Source organism: Nannobrachium achirus, assembly GCF_963921795.1.
Source record: "Nannobrachium achirus genome assembly, chromosome: 6".
In the NCBI taxonomy this organism is placed as follows: domain Eukaryota; kingdom Metazoa; phylum Chordata; class Actinopteri; order Myctophiformes; family Myctophidae; genus Nannobrachium; species Nannobrachium achirus.
In genome coordinates this window covers 18,718,894-18,735,243 of record NC_137815.1, presented here as the reverse complement: position 1 = coordinate 18,735,243, position 16,350 = coordinate 18,718,894, and the positions used below count along the sequence as shown (strand labels likewise).

Genomic DNA, 16,350 nt, shown 5'->3' with positions numbered 1-16,350 from the left:
CAACATAGATAGGAGCCACCCTGACCTAAAAGTGTGCGTTCGTAGCTGCGTGCGGTGTGTGTGTGCGTGTCAAACTAAAACAAAAGGCACTGTCCCAAACATCCGCACTGTGTATGCCCATTGCCCACTCACCTATTGCTTGTGGCGGCCAGCCCTGTCGTGGGCCCCCACGGCCGGAGTGAGGTGTGGGTTAGCTTCAGTTCAGACTTGTGGTCTTTTGTTGTTTTTCTGTTTTCTTCTTTTATTTCTCCCGTAGGGTTTTTTCTCTTTTTATGTATTAGTCACTGCACAAACACAACGTTGGTTGCACAACAGCTGGTCCGCTGATAACTCTCTACCGTAGTACGCGGAGCTCCACTCCTCTCCACTCATGCAAGAACTACAAGGCATCGGAGGACGGATAGATGGATAGCGCCCATCCGTCACCTATCCTGTACAAGTGCCGCCGAGATGTGGCCTCCGTGTGTACATCACAGTCAAAGTTACATCGACCCCCAAACTGTCGCGGGTAGCAAATGAGACGCCACGGTTTCCAAACACGCTTCCTCTCTCTTCGTCCCCCTGTGTTGACTGACGTGTGCTGAGTCTGATGACGCCTATTCATGTCGCCGTGCAGGTTGCCGTCGCCGGTGACGTATGACGTAGACAGTGCCAAAAATAAAATACCCCCCAAAACATGTGTGCAATATGTGGAAAGATTTGTATATGCCTAAGATGCACAATATCCTAACACTATACTATGTATCTACTGTATATATCTATCATCTATGTACTGAATACTGTATATCTATCATCTATGTATCTACTGTATCTATTATATCGACGAGAAACAGAGATCCAGATCTCACCTCTCTGGTGGAGAAGCTGCTGCTGTCTCCTCTTCATCGTTTAGCTCCTCCTCCTCCTCCTGTGTGATAAAACAATAAACCGTCACACTGACGACACGCACATGGCAGCCATGTTGTTGTCATGGTTACAAGCCAAGACGAAAACAAAACTAACAAGTTTACAGTTTTTGCCATTTCAAAACTTCACACGTCCTGCCATTGGCAAGATAGTAGATTTTCAGTGGATTTGCAGAACATTGAGCTTGTAGATCAGCTATTTTGCTAATTTTATGACCTTCTCTGACTTCAAAGTTTAAATCTAGCTATGAAGGTGGATTCGGCTTTTCAATGGGAATGGAGTGGTTTCTTGACATTTGTGAGTTTCTGCAAAAATACGCTTCACTCTCCATAAAAATTAGAAAGGAAAAACAGGGAAATAAACCTGTGGAAAAAATGCATTTGTAGGAAAAGTTCAGGAAAAGAGCAGTAAATACTGAAGAGTTGAAAACGCCACATCTGTACTTCCTGTATCTACGGTATGTAGATGTAGCGTCGGCCGCGAGGAAACAACCGGGAGGCGAACCCGGGCCGCTACTAAAGAGCCAGACTGGAAGCAGGTTGGAGTCGATTCATTCCAATGGGGGAGTGAACGTCAACACAGCTATGATGTTGCCTCCAGTGGCTACAATTGAGATCTTTCGATATCAACCACCTTTGGTAAATGCTCTGTTCAGTTGCCAGACTGTGGAGACAGGTCTCAGACAAAGAACCTTCTCCTGATTCAGTCTGAAAACTCAGAAGACTCATTCTAGTGTCAGAATGTTGTGAACATACAGTAACATGGTTTATTAAGAATACTGATTCTAGTCATAATTTGTGTTCATGTTCACTGGAATGAATCGACTCACAGCCTTCTAAAGGGGCCATGTGACACAGATACACACAATGAATCTAAGGAGTCTGTTATATACCAGTAAAAATGTCCGCTGTGTGATTATGATCTGTGACGCGCAGAAAACAGCAACCTGAAAGTGAAGACGGTGGTAAATTATTTAACTCACTGTAGCAACAGGGGGAGGTTCAACGTCTGCTGGTCGAGGATCTGGAGCTTCTTCATGAACTTCTGCCTCATCAGGCTGGCTGGATGTCACCTCTGTCACCCTGAGAATAACACACTGGATGTCACCTCTGTCACCCTGACAATAACACACTGGATGTCACCTCTGTCACCCTAACACCTCATCTGCACTGCCCACGACGCAAGTGACGCAACACGATGTCCCTCGAAATACTGTGCGCATATGGAGCATCGGCCATTGCGTTGCAACGTAGCCTGAACCAATCAAATGATTAAATAATAATATCAAGTTTTTGGGAGGCGGGACATGGCCGTTTACCTCTATGGACGTCGCCGCGAAACCTCGCTCAAATAGAGGCTCCGCGAGCAAAAACAGGAGGGGTGTACGACATCGCGGCACAACGTGTTGTCGCTCGCGGTATGTCAGGACGTCCTCATTGAAACAAATTTATTTTAATGAGATTTCATCGCTCGCGTCTCCAGTATGAAGGCAGCCTTCAGAGGTCAATGAATGTCAATGAACGTCTAGCCGGTCCACTAAAACACACTCACTGTTCAGCAGGCGGATCAAGATGTTCCTCAAGATCTGTTGACGTTGGAGCTGAACCACCCTGGTCCTCCCTGGTCTCCTCATCTTCTGGCTGGTCAGCACTGACCACCGAGGTGGTCTCCTCATCTTCTGGCTGGTCAGCACTGACCACCTTGGTCTCCTCAACGTCTGGCCGGGCAGCAGGACTGACCACTGTGGAGGTCACTTCATCTTCTGGCTGCTGAGCTCCCAGAGCTTCTATCATCCTGGTCTGAAGGATCTGTGAACAGCAAACATGTCTCAGCTGGAGATTCATAAAATGCAACAGTTGTGTTCACAGTAAAACCAGTGTTAAAGGGGGCATATACAACATTCAAGCACTAGATGGCAGACTTTCACAACACACTACTGTTGCATAAGATTCCCTATCTTTCTGTATCTTCTGTGAAAAAAAAAAACACATTAATTATGCCACAAAAACAAAACGATGATTCAGGAGCTTTTGCCTGGCTGACAAAATTATTAAAAACATTTCTTGCGGAAAAGCTATACTTTTATTCCACAGCTTTTTTTAAAGCTCTTTTAATTGTTTATTTTAATGCAAAAAATAAATACAAAAATAAAGATCAATGAAGGGAAACGTCTTAAACCACTAGTCCAAAGGGAATCCCTTGGCTGTCGGGAAATAGACTCCTCACAAAAAGTTCAGAAACGTAACTTTGGTGGATTATATCCCCCCTTCCCGTTGATTAATCACCTTCACAAGCAAGTAATGATCTTGTATTGGTGGAATGAACAACACAGCTCAACGTGTGGGCGAACTGTTTCTAAGGTGTCAGTCACACACCTGTGAGTGACAGCTCACACATACAGTATATCTGTGTGACACATTGAGCTGTGTCGCTCATCCCACAACTGCAGGATCCTTACAAATTGTACCTCATTGTAAAGGTGACTGATCAACGATAAGAATTATATAAAATGTCAATACCAATTTATATTATTTAGTTTTAAATGTAGACTTGCTGGGTCTCATAATGAGGTGATTGATATGTTGAACAATCCCAGGTATAGCTCAGTAAGATACCCATCTCACATCACATCTTTTATTGATGTTTTTATGAGCGCCCTTTAGAATCTTTATGAATTTATATCTATTTCTTTTTATTATTTGAATTGTTTTTCATGTCTTCTATTGGCTTCGGCTGTAATACTGATTGATTGATTGATTGATTGATTGATTGATTGATTGATTGATTGAAGGGGAGAAATAATTAAAAGTCATGAAAGTTTCCGCACTTTTTGTGAGGAGTTTAGTAAACTTCTGGTCTTCAAGCGAAGGCTCTGCTACACGTGGGTGCATATTACATGTGCGTGCGTGCGTGCGTGCGTGCGTGCGTGCGTGCGTGCGTGCGTGCGTGCGTGTGTGTGTGTTCTCCTGACCTTCAGCTCAGCTCTCAGCAGGATGTGACTTTCTGCTGTGGCTCCATCCAGGAGGAACCAGTGGTCCACAACCATGTGATCTTCTGACAGCAGCTCTCTGACCGGAAGAACCAGAGACCCCAGAGGCTGATCCCATCCACTGGACAGCTGTTAATATAATATATATGTTAATATAGACCTGATCCCATCCCCCAGAGGCTGATCCCATCCACTGGACAGCTGTTAATATAATATATATGTTAATATAGACCTGATCCCATCCCCCAGAGGCTGATCCCATCCACTGGACAGCTGTTAATATAATATATGTTAATATAGACCTGATCCCATCCCCCAGAGGCTGATCCCATCCACTGGACAGCTGTTAATATAATATATATGTTAATATAGACCCCAGAGGATGATCCCACCCACTAGACAGCTGTTAATATAATATATATGTTAATATAGACCTGATCCCATCCCCCAGAGGCTGATCCCATCCACTGGACAGCTGTTAATATATGTGAATATAGACCTGATCCCATCCCCCAGAGGCTGATCCCATCCACTGGACAGCTGTTAATATAATATATATATGTTAATATAGACCTGATCCCACCCACTGGACAACTGTTATAAATATACAATACATATGTTAACTATAATATGATCCCATCAGGGCCGGATGTAAGCTCTAGTAGTAGGTGGGGCTAGAGGAAATGCCAGGGGGGCAACCTTTTTAGGGGGTCATAACGCCAGAAATGCATAAAAACCTATGCATTTTGGCACACTTATACCAATGACACACCACACCATGCTGTGTACAGTACAAGTCACAGAACTTAAGAAATAAAATACACAAAAAAGTAAAAAAAAAAAAAGAAAACAATCACACCCGTGTGAACTGAGCGGTGGTTTACCCACCTCATAGATCATGTGAAACCGATTTTTGTGACATTTGAAGAAAATATGTAGGAAAAGGAGCAAAAAGTGTGTTTTGGAGAAAATTCAAGATGGCGGAAAATCTATCCTGGCGCAAATGGGTGTGGCCTATATGGGGAGATGCGTCTTGACCCAAGGAATCCAGGGAAAAAAGAATTTTCATTTTCCGATCTACGGTTCAAGAGTTACGGGGCAAAACGTAAAGTGGGCCGTTATAGCGCCACCATGAGGCCGAGTGATGTAATTATTTTTCGATTCATTCTTAAAATCATTATGAATCTCCTCTCCGAGGTTTGAAACTGTAGCTCCAATGGTTTACGAGAGAAAAATACTTGAAAGTGATTTCTTGCATTGTCCCATTATAAGTCAATGGGGACAATTAAGCGTCGTTTTTTGCCGATTACGTCGGCATGGTAAGGCGGATCGGAACGAAAGGTAATAGCACACCATTCCCGGCCGAGCCGCACATTTTGATGTATATATTGCGCGAGTGGCGTAAATGGTGCGGCACTAGTTACGTGCCGAAGTTTAGGCTACATACAGAAACGGACGGAGACAGACAGACCCACACACACGGCCACGTATAGGAGCGTTGTGACCACCGCTCAAAAAAAAACACAAAAAAAAACAAAAGGTTAAAGAAATGATAAATAATGTGATGACAAAAGACAGACATGTTACTGGTGTGATAGCTATACTGATGTGATTGACAAAGATGAATGCAAATGATACTATAAACTGATAGATATAGATTGATACACTGATATGAGACTAGATGGATGATAGATATGATACTGGATAGATTGAGACACTGAGATGACACTAGATGGATGATAGATATGATACTGGATGGATAGATTGATACACTGATATGACACTAGATAGACAGACAGACAGACAGACAGACAGACAGACAGACATGACACTAGACAGACAATGACATTATATTTCCTCCAAATTTGCAACAAGGAAAACAAAAGCACGCATCTAGCTTCACTGAATATTCCAGCCATGGTCTTCCTCCACGGTACCAGCCCGGGCTGAATGCGCGTGCTGTCTTGCCAAAATGACGTTTTGGAAACACAAGATTAGCGGGCTGTGATGGTGCTGTTGTGCTTAAGCCAGTGCTGTTAGCAGCGGCCACTGCTGCGTCGTGTACGGCGAAGCTTTCAGCTTGTGTTGCCGTGCTTGTGGAACTCAATTGGGGGTTAGGGTTTGGGTCGGGTCGAGGAGCAGCTGTACCCCGAGTCGACGACGGCTCGGAGCCTGCCTCTGGACTGACTGGAGCCGTAGCAGCAGTGCTCGCGTCGCGAGGTTTAGAAACCAGAAATCGACGCATATTGACCGAAAGAGCCAGAGAAAGAGAACAGAAGTTAAAGTGAAACAAGCTGCAAGCACAACTAAAAAACAAACTGTTCCTTCTCTCGATTAGTTCCTTAATGCGCTGGACAAAACTGAAGTTAGTTGGCAACCAGAAGTGGTGCGTGTACTTGTCTGTCGAGACGAGACTGACTGCTGTTCCCTCCTACGCATTCAACGCATATCGGGGGCGGAGCTGCTGGCCTGGCTGGAACATTATTATTTGTTTTACTTCTTTTGAGGTGCAGAGAGGGAGAGAGATGGCATTGGCGATCGGAGTTTTTAAAATGTATATATAATGAAATGGTGTTGGTTTTGGTGGTGCGACAGCTGTAGCATAATATAAAAAAAAAAAAAAAAAAAAAAAAAAACGAAATATATATATTTTTATTTTTTCATGCCATCTTGTTTGGTGGGGCAGACAGGGCATTTAGGGGGGCAATGCCCCCCCTTGCCTATGGGGAGATCCGGCCCTGGATCCCATCCACTGGACAGCTGTTAGATACAATACATAATGGTTAACTATAGACCCCAGCGGATGATCTGTTATAAATACATACTGTATGGTTAACTATAGACAAAATGTAACTTAATGTATTTTAGTTGCCAGTCTGGGTTTGGGTTTCAGAATCCTTCAGATTGAGATCAGACAAACCTTGATGATGAGCATTTCCTGTCCGGGGTCACGAACCAGGAAGTGGAAGGCTTCATTCCATTGAGGTGACCTGGAGCGCTCGCACACCTTCAAAATAAAACAAAACAAACTGAGGTGACCTGGTGCTTTCACCTTCAAAATAAAACAAACCAAACTGAGGTGATCTGGTGCATTCACACACACCTTCAAAATAAAACAAAACAGACTGAGGTGACCTGGTGCTTTCACCTTCAAAATAAAACAAAACAAACTGAGATGACCTGGTGCGTTCACACACCTTCAAAATAAAACAAAACAGACTGAGGTGACCTGGTGCTTTCACCTTCAAAATAAAACAAACTGAGGTGATCTGGTGATTTCACCTTCAAAATAAAACAAACTGAGGTGACTACCGTACGTTCACACACCTTTAAGAGACACAGAATGCTAATCATTTGAAGGTCCTTTTTTACACAGGTGTAATATTCTGTGTCAGTCAGTTTCAGTACAGTGTTGTGTTGTGTGATATGTGCAAGGCTTTGATTTTTGTTTGGCTTTTTAAAGACGACATGAAGAGAATATTTTGTTTATGTATGGTATTTAATGTGTGTATGGTATTGAATTTCTCAAATCAATGGATGGGGAGAGGTGGGATTATTACACATGATGTTTGTATTTGACATCAAAACAACGCTGTGGTAACATCTGTAGGACAGGTAGGAGTGGAAAAACACACAACATACAGGCCTGATGCCCGCTGGGTCGACTATACAAGTAGGCTTTATTTTTTTTGCCCCCATTTTAGGACAGTTACAGTAATTATTTTGGTCTGGGTGGTCACTAAGTGGAGAGGGCCAATCCTTCAGTAGCACCAGCCCACAGAGCAGAGAGACATCACATGATTGGACCACTGGCTTGTCTATCATCTGAATACTGGCCTAGTAACCCAATCACAGGCTACTGTGGCCCCAGGAGTCCCACCCATACATACATAAAACAGCTGATACAAGCCCACAGCGCATCGCTGCCTCGATGCGTTGTGGGCTTGTAGATCTTCTATGTTTGGTACGCGGTGGTTGTGGTGGGCCGGTCTGGGCCGGTCAGGGCCAGATTTATGTCCCAGTCCGCCCCTGTGTGTCTCACCTTGGTTCTGAAGGTCGTCTCTCCAAACACCAGCTCTGCTCCGGCCTTGGGTTCCTTCCCGCTCTTCTTCAACTGAACACACACACACACACACACACACACACACACACACACACACACACACACACACACACACACACACACACACACACACACACACACACACACACACACACACACACCCACACACACAATTCAATTCAATTCAATTCAATTCAATTCCAATTCAAAGGGCTTTATTGGCATGAGAAAACATACATTTACATTGCTAAAGCAGAAGTGTAGACAATACAATACAGTACAATACAAGCGGAACAAAATATGTACAGGTGAAAAGAGTGTAACAGTTTCATGCATCACAAACACATGCGCGCGCGCACACGCACGCACGCACGCACGCACGCACGCACGCACGCACGCACGCACGCACGCACGCACGCACGCACGCACGCACGCACACACACACACACACACACACACACACACACACACACACACACACACACACACACACACAGTAAACAGTCATGTAATGTGGAGGTCTTTCACACAGACATTATGAGAGGCTGATGACAGCCTTTGTTTACTTTGTTTCCTCGCTGTAGGTTTTAATTAAAAACTAAACGAGCGTAAGGGGGGGGGGGGGGCTGGGACAGGGACTGTAGCCATAAACTATAGGTGATTATGTAAAGTTACACTTATGTACTAATAAGTATCACAAAAAGTCATTTTATGGGTGAACTACTCCTTTAACTCTTTCTGATAAACACTGTGTGCTTTTAATCATTCATAAAGTATTCAATAAAATATAGACTTCCACATAGTTCCAGTTCCAGACATGAGTGTTTTAACACATTCCAGAAGAACATATTTGTTCTCAACACAATCTGAAATATGCAGGTTTTTGATGAACTCCTGTAAAACTGTAGCATAAAAAAAATAATAATAATAATAATAATAATCATTGACCACATTCATGCTGGGGTCATTATTTTGGGCATTTTATTATAGGCAATGTATTTATTTATTCATTCATTTATTTTAAAATTAGTCAAATAGAATGCATAACAATAATTTAAAAAATGTGTAAATAATCTCGGTCAGAGCACTACAACAATGGTTCCGACCATGTTCAGGTCGCAATCCCCCAAAATATTGAACTACATGGGACCCCTCAAAATAATCATGTTTGAACTGGGGACCCCACAATTACATGTAGATGTGAGCTCTATCTCTGTCTGTCCATCAGTGGACTTTAAGGCTTAATGAGGAGTTTGACCAGAGGTAGGCTAGGCGCTGGACACTGCTCTTGTCTCTATGTCCTTATTTAATCCTGTTTTGTTCCTTGTGTTGTGTCAAATGTTTGTATGTTTCACATACATGGCTGCTGTGTGGCAAGACAAATGTCAGTGTGAACTGACAATAAAGTACTATATCATATCATATTTACTTACAGGTAGTCTGGTAGCTCTACAGTATACTTACAGGTAGTCTTGTAGCTTTGTCCAGGTAGATAAACAGCAGGGCAGCAGAAGGAACAGTCTTGTTCTGGAAGGAATGAACCGTCTGGAGCTGGAGGACCTGGAGGGGCATGATCACCATGACAACCATACCACAGGAGTGGGGGGGGGCATGACAACGACACCACGGTGACTCAGCACTCTAGGAATGCTCTGCTTCAAGGACCGCCATGCAATACAGTTTAATTCACTTCGTTTCAAACAACCCCAAACAACCTCTCCAACTTTATTATGTTTTGTCTAGTTTTAGATTTCTTGCCATGATGACGATGCTATTGTAAAATGTCATTATTAGTAGTATACTGTATGTATTTGGACTGCCCACAATCCTAATCTGATCCGGGATTAAATGTTTTTTTTCTTGGGTCCAGGACGGAGTGGCATTGTGTAAGGGATAACATCTCGCTACAGTCACCCATTCACACACACACATTCATTACCTTCACCCATTCACACACACATTCATTACAGTCACCCATTAACACACACATTCATTACATTCACCCATTCACACACACATTCATTACATTCACCCATTCACACACACACATTCATTACATTCACCCATTCACACACACATTCATTACATTCTAATAAAGTCTTCAATTCACCCATTAACACACATATTCATTACATTCACCCACATTCACCCACACATTCATTACATTCACCCATTCACACACATTCATTACATTCACCCATTCACCCACACATTCATTACATTCACCCATTCACACACACATTCATTACATTCACCCATTCACACACACACACATTCATTACATTCACCCATTCACACACACAGTCATTACATTCACCCATTAACACACACATTCAGGAACCCTGTGTGTTTCTCTACCCCTGAGCCACTGCCGTCCCATACTGTCGGTTTGAGCCACTGACTGGGTTCACTACAGACAGTGAACCAACACTAAAGGTCTTTGCACACTGCTGCGTTTTTTTCAGCCGAATATCGGGGCACGTAAATAAAAAATATGCGGATTTTGTATTTCCGAAATGCTACGAAAAACGCAAGCAGCTTAACAGTACTGACCTGGTCCATGTTGTCTTTAGTGGACACGGTAGGAACCCACTCCACCACCAGGTGTATCTGACCAGACTTCACGTCACTCAGAGTGTACCACTGGAACACACACACACACACACACACACACACACACACACACACACACACACACACACACACACACACACACACACACACACACACACACACACACACACACACACACACACACACACACAAATAAATATGGATCTGGTCAAATATATCGTCATTGTCAGGCAGAAACCTCTTACCTCCGTATTAAGTGTTTTTCTCATGAATTAATCAACGCCCCTTCTTGATCATACTGTAACTACAGCGCCACACAAAAGCATCACGTGTAGCAGATCTACAAGCATAGCAGATCTACAAGCTCAAAACCTCATGCCACGTTTTGCTCACCTGATCTGTGTACTGAGACTGGATGATGTCTGCCAAACTGATGGTTAACCTGAGGAACAACGCATAACAAACTGATGTTATCCTTTAAAACAACACAGAACTAAACATTTAACCTGATGTTATCCTTTAAAACAACACAGAACTAAACATTTAACCTGATGTTATCCTTTAAAACAACACAGAACTAAACATTCAAGCTGATGGTTAGCCTGATTCCAGATTCAGCACAAACAGGTTGAAGGTATATTCAGTGATTGTATTCCATTCAAATAAAAATATAATTGGTACATTTTCCATTCATTCTCCTCACTAGAATGTGTGCTGACCATATAAGGACTTCCACCATGGCCCGTGTTACGAGCATAGCTAGATTCGGTTTTCAGAGGTGGCCAGCCAGTCCTCGACCAATCAGGGTAGAGTATGGCCGTAGTTACGTATGTTATGATGTTTAGTTATGATGGTCAAAATAAAAGTTTTGAGAACCACAGTTGCTCTGAATTAAGAATGTCTGCTAAATGCCTAGATTGTAAACTACTGAACTCATAAAATTCCACAGTCTCGTAGTAAATCAGTATCATACATATCCTGAAGCTGGAGACGTAGGCCTACCGATATTCAGTGATTGGGTCTAATGATCAAAACGAGAACATTATAATGGTGTAAAACAAGATGACCCCCGGCCACTTGAATTATCACTGAATACACCTTTAATATGAATATTAATTATCGTCCATCGTATCGTCAACCATGTATCGTAATGCCCATCGTATCGCTATTAAATGTATCGTTACACCCCTATATATTCTATTCTATTAATTAATTAATCTTACACCCCTATGATTTAGCAGAACTCTTAATCCAGAGTGATTTACAAATGGATGGCGATCATAATCTAAGATCATAGGTAATCATAGGATCATAATGTATACATTTAAACGATACACATTATGGGATGGCAGGTCAACAATGACCTGGCATCAGTCTACTATTATTAATACAGTAATATTTACTATCATAGTCTAACATTGTTATTCAATTTTGTCATATAACAGAATGTTCTCACCTCCCCAGGAAGTCATCTTTGTCCATGTCTTTATCGTACAGCTCCACTTTGACAACCATCCCAAGCTGAGGCTTCAGCACCATCTGGGGAGACAATGGGATCTGTTTTTACCTGTGCCTTACCGCTTCACACTACCCGCTACCGCTGGATTACAGGCGAGGCAGCTGCACTGTCTCTAAGCGGTATCTTAGGGTCGCACTACCCGCTTTACCTTAATGCAGACTCTGCTATTTGCGCATGGAAGTGTGGCCGTGGGTGTGTTGTTGTACTCTCCCTAAAATTGTTATTTTGGCCTCACACGTTTGGGAAAGTGCATAGCGGATTCTAAAACCCCCCGCTAGGCCAAATATGTTGAGCATAGCGGATTCTAAAACCACCTACTAGGCCAAATGTGTTTGGCATAGAGCGGATTCTAAAACCACCCGCTAGGCCAAATATGTTGGGCATAGAGCCGTTCTAAAACAACCCGCTAGGCCAAATGTGTTGGGCATAGTGATTCTAAACCACCCGCTAGGCCAAATGTGTTGGGCATAGTGATTCTAAAACCACCTGCTATGCAAATGTGTTGGGCATAGAGCGCGTGCCTGCAATGGGAGCACAATGACACAACATTCTCTCCTAATTCTCCATGAATCTCTGTGATTCTAATAATACTAGTAAGACGCCTCAGGGCAACATGTGACCTCGCCCTAAAGGGCAAGGTCGCACCAATTCTTGGCCAATGGCCATCTGGCCAGTGATGTATATCGGACCAGTTACCCATATATGGAGACCCCCTGGTACCCATATAAGGAGATCCATGTACTGTATATGGAGATATGCTGTGAGAGCCCAAACATGCTTACTCAGCTATTCGTCATGTGAAAGTCCTATGATGTCTATGACATCTGACATCATACCCTTTTATGCCCATACATGGAGATCCCTGTCTGTAGAACCAGCCACAGTCTTGGCCATATATGGATTATGTTAGTGTGGTATGTGGCCGATGTGGCCTCCATATGCATGGGCATTCCCATATAAGTCCTGTTAGATATGGGCTTAACTCATTTAGTGCCAGCGCCCTCTAGGGGCCATAGAATGCCAGGGTATCTCTCATAGGCGAGCGCTTTAGCTTCCAGGACCTCACCTTCCAGGACCTCACGTGCTCACGTTCATGCATGTCATGGAAAGGTCCCGGATGATAATGCTAACAGAATGGCTATTCCCATTTTGTCATCTAAAAGATCATTTTTGGGCGATTTCGCCGTAAATAAACCTCGCGCCACTTCCCTAAAGACACAATCCAGAGATATAAGCCTTCAAAGATGTGGTCTTTCATTGGATTAGGCGGAGATTGGCGATTTCGTTCGCAAATAACGGCCGGCCGGGAGGTTGCTAGCTTTCGGCTAGTAGCTAGAAAAATCAGGCCAGGCTTCAGAAGGCCTCTTATCATTTTATTCATTTCATTAAAAAAAGCCGGACTACTTCGGGATCGGCACACTCGTGTACTCATCGGAAGCGGCGCCGAACATTGGGTGAACATTGGGGAGCTCAAAAATGTATTTTAAACCATTTTTAATGGAATATATCGTCGGACAGAGTAGAATGGCTAGCTGGCTAGCGGCTAGCGAGCCAGGACCACCCACGACTCTACAAGCAGCTCGGGGTAAGTGAATTAATAAAAAAAAAATTGTATTGGATTGAAATAAAGCCGAACTAGTTCGGGATCGGCACAGAATGAGTTAATATTGGTGACATCAGGGAACTCCATATATGGGCATAAAAGGGATTCTGTTAGTGTGACATCACAGTGAAGCCAGAGCGTGATGTCAGAGTAGCAAACCTATCCAACCTACCATTACCACTAGGGGGAGTGATGTTCTCACCTCGTACATCTCGTTCCAGATGGGGTTCAGGTTCTCTTTGATCACATGACTGGTGAAGGTCACGACCCCCACGCTGACCTTGGCGTAGGGGTCGCTCTTGCCCTTGACCACGCCCCCCATCCTGTTGTCCTTGGCAACCAGACTCTGAGCCTCCAGGAGGTGCAGCCTCAGCACCCCCTACAGGCACACAGTACAACTGCAGTTATTAAACCAACCAAACAACCAACCAAACTCTGAGCCTCCAGGAGGTGCAGCCTCAGCACCCCCTACAGGTAGACAGTACAACTGCACTTATTAAACATGCCTCAGGAAGCCCTGGGAGACGCAGAAAACTGTAAGCCAAACTACTTCTACTAGTGGAGACAGAGAGAACTGTCAGTAAAACTACTCCTACTAGTGGAGACAGAGATAACTGTCAGTAAAACTACTCCTACTAGTGGAGATGTAGAGAACTGTCAGTCAAACATCCTACTAGTGGAGATGGATGTTTAGTCCATCATTGATTAGAATTAGAAGTCACACAGGAAAGATAATCTCCACATTAAGGGTGAAAAACACTAAACTAAGCATCTTATCAGTGGGATTTGAATGCTTGTGACCCTAACCCTTGTGAGTGGAATAGAGTTTTAACGGATTCAACGGATGAAGGTCTGACCTCTGAGCCAAAGGAGACGTCAGGGGAGGTGTGAGGGGGCTGAAGCCCCTCCTCCTGGGGCGTGGCTGACTCCTCCTCCTCCCTAACCTCAGGTTCAGACAGCGGCGCCACAACGGCCTCCACAGCGGGAGCGTCTGCACTGGACCTGTGAACGAAGGAGAAGAAGAAGAATGAACGAGAGAATAAATGTCACCATAATAGCTGTGTGCGACCCCATTGTTGGGGTCACACTTGTCGTTTTCTTCTGAAAGTATCGGGAATTACCAGCCATATTTGAGTGCACAAGACACAAGTTGGCACCTCGACAGAGTGCAATCTAGTTTTTACTAAATCACTGAATCCATATACAGTATTTTTGACAATTCATTCCTCCCCACACACATTACTGTGTTGTCGTTGCTGTTACCCAACACTAGCCTCGCAACAGCAGAGTCTGGGAGTTCTCCATAGGCAACGCATTACGCGATGACGTAGTTACTCACTTTGACTGACAGGTCCAGTCAGTAGTCATCAGCACATCAAAACATCGTCGGGAGAACATCAAATATGTCTTTTCCAGACAGAAATTCCAAAGGTGCAAACTGTTATTCGTTTTTAAGTTATGAGATGCCGTTGATTTCAGATAAAACTTCGCTTAGTGCAGCTTTTATTTGCGATTTGTGAACTCGCGTCGGACATGGGGTCCGCCATGTTTGTTTACAAAATGCGAGAGCTGTAGCAGCCGCTCGACCAATCAGGAGCGGTGTGAGGCGGGTTCGCTCGAAATGCAGCCTTTTGATTGGACATTAGAGACCCAAGTTCTAATAAAGAGGCTCGATGGGAGGGACACCAGACCGAGAAAGGAAGCACATTGGTGATGACGTAGCTCGGGATGGCTTGTGAGGCTAACCCAACACTCCCTGCCGACCTCAGCCCGTAGGAATACATGTCAGGGATAACGTCTGTCTCAGCGGTCATTATCCAGTGATAAAATCCCTACAGGCTGAGATGGCACCGACGCGAAGCAGAGGTGCCGTTATTACACGGCTACTTAATACATTAATAATTTGACTAAAAACTAAAAACCAAACAGTGTGTTTCCTTGACCCGTTTAATCCCACCGGTCACAATAGTGACCGTAACTATTTTCTTCATTTATGAGGCTATAAAATGTTATTGCATGATTCATTCATGCATTTCCAGCAATTATTGAAAAGTTTAAAGGGTCCCAATCAAATATGTGCAGTGTCACATGTTAACTTTAAATTGTCACATGACCAGAGCTGTTTACTTCCTGTCTGCACCAAGAGGAGAGGATGGAAGCATCAAAGCCCCAAAAGAAAATGTTAGTAAAGTATCTTAACATAAAGATAGGACCATGATTTTTGGTACACATCTTCTTTAAGATGTCTAGTATTGGTGTATGCCTTTGCAATTACTCAAATGTGTTCAGTGTGGTCATAAAACGAACAAACATATCAACGGCAACAATAGTGACCGGTGGGATAATACATTAGCAACTACTGTAGCTATACACATACTAATGCACATAGCAAATTATTCTCTTTCTGCTGTTTTCTTTTACTTTAACTGGGGAATTCCCGGGGACCACCGACTCCTGGTGCTCCAGAACGGATGCAAAAGTGGTTGCGCCCCCTAGTGGATGACCCCCGCCACTGCAGTGCACATAAAATGCCGGAAGCGCACATAAAATGCCATAACTCAGGCTAGGAGCGAACGGGAGAGCTGGGGCCGGTACCCACACGTCCGCCTCGGCGGCGCGGAGACAGCTGTGCGTAGAGCGCCACCTTGCAGCGGACCCCCGCCACTGCAGCCCGCTAAAAAGTCTGTAACTCACAC

At 43.9% G+C, this 16,350-nt stretch overlaps 1 protein-coding gene across 3 annotated transcripts in view; it reads right to left on the bottom strand.

Annotated features, from left to right (window-relative positions):
* LOC308287661 (extended synaptotagmin-1-like) overlaps positions 1-16,350 on the bottom strand; it is a 78,136-nt gene that overhangs the window by 13,818 nt on the left and 47,968 nt on the right. Inside the window, exons 28-40 of one of the 3 annotated variants that reach the window (XM_080728894.1) lie at positions 14,512-14,656; positions 13,857-14,033; positions 11,989-12,071; positions 10,926-10,974; positions 10,512-10,601; positions 9,423-9,518; positions 7,938-8,009; positions 6,816-6,902; positions 3,878-4,024; positions 2,646-2,714; positions 2,458-2,606; positions 1,889-1,988; positions 849-907 (exon numbers count right to left, since the gene is read on the bottom strand). In XM_080728894.1, coding sequence (XP_080585020.1) covers positions 849-907; positions 1,889-1,988; positions 2,458-2,606; positions 2,646-2,714; positions 3,878-4,024; positions 6,816-6,902; positions 7,938-8,009; positions 9,423-9,518; positions 10,512-10,601; positions 10,926-10,974; positions 11,989-12,071; positions 13,857-14,033; positions 14,512-14,656 — 1,323 coding nt within the window. Of the gene's footprint in view, positions 1-848; positions 908-1,888; positions 1,989-2,457; positions 2,715-3,877; positions 4,025-6,815; positions 6,903-7,937; positions 8,010-9,422; positions 9,519-10,511; positions 10,602-10,925; positions 10,975-11,988; positions 12,072-13,856; positions 14,034-14,511; positions 14,657-16,350 lie in introns of all 3 variants that reach the window. The other 2 variants (XM_080728892.1, XM_080728893.1) reach the window with 2 other exon arrangements.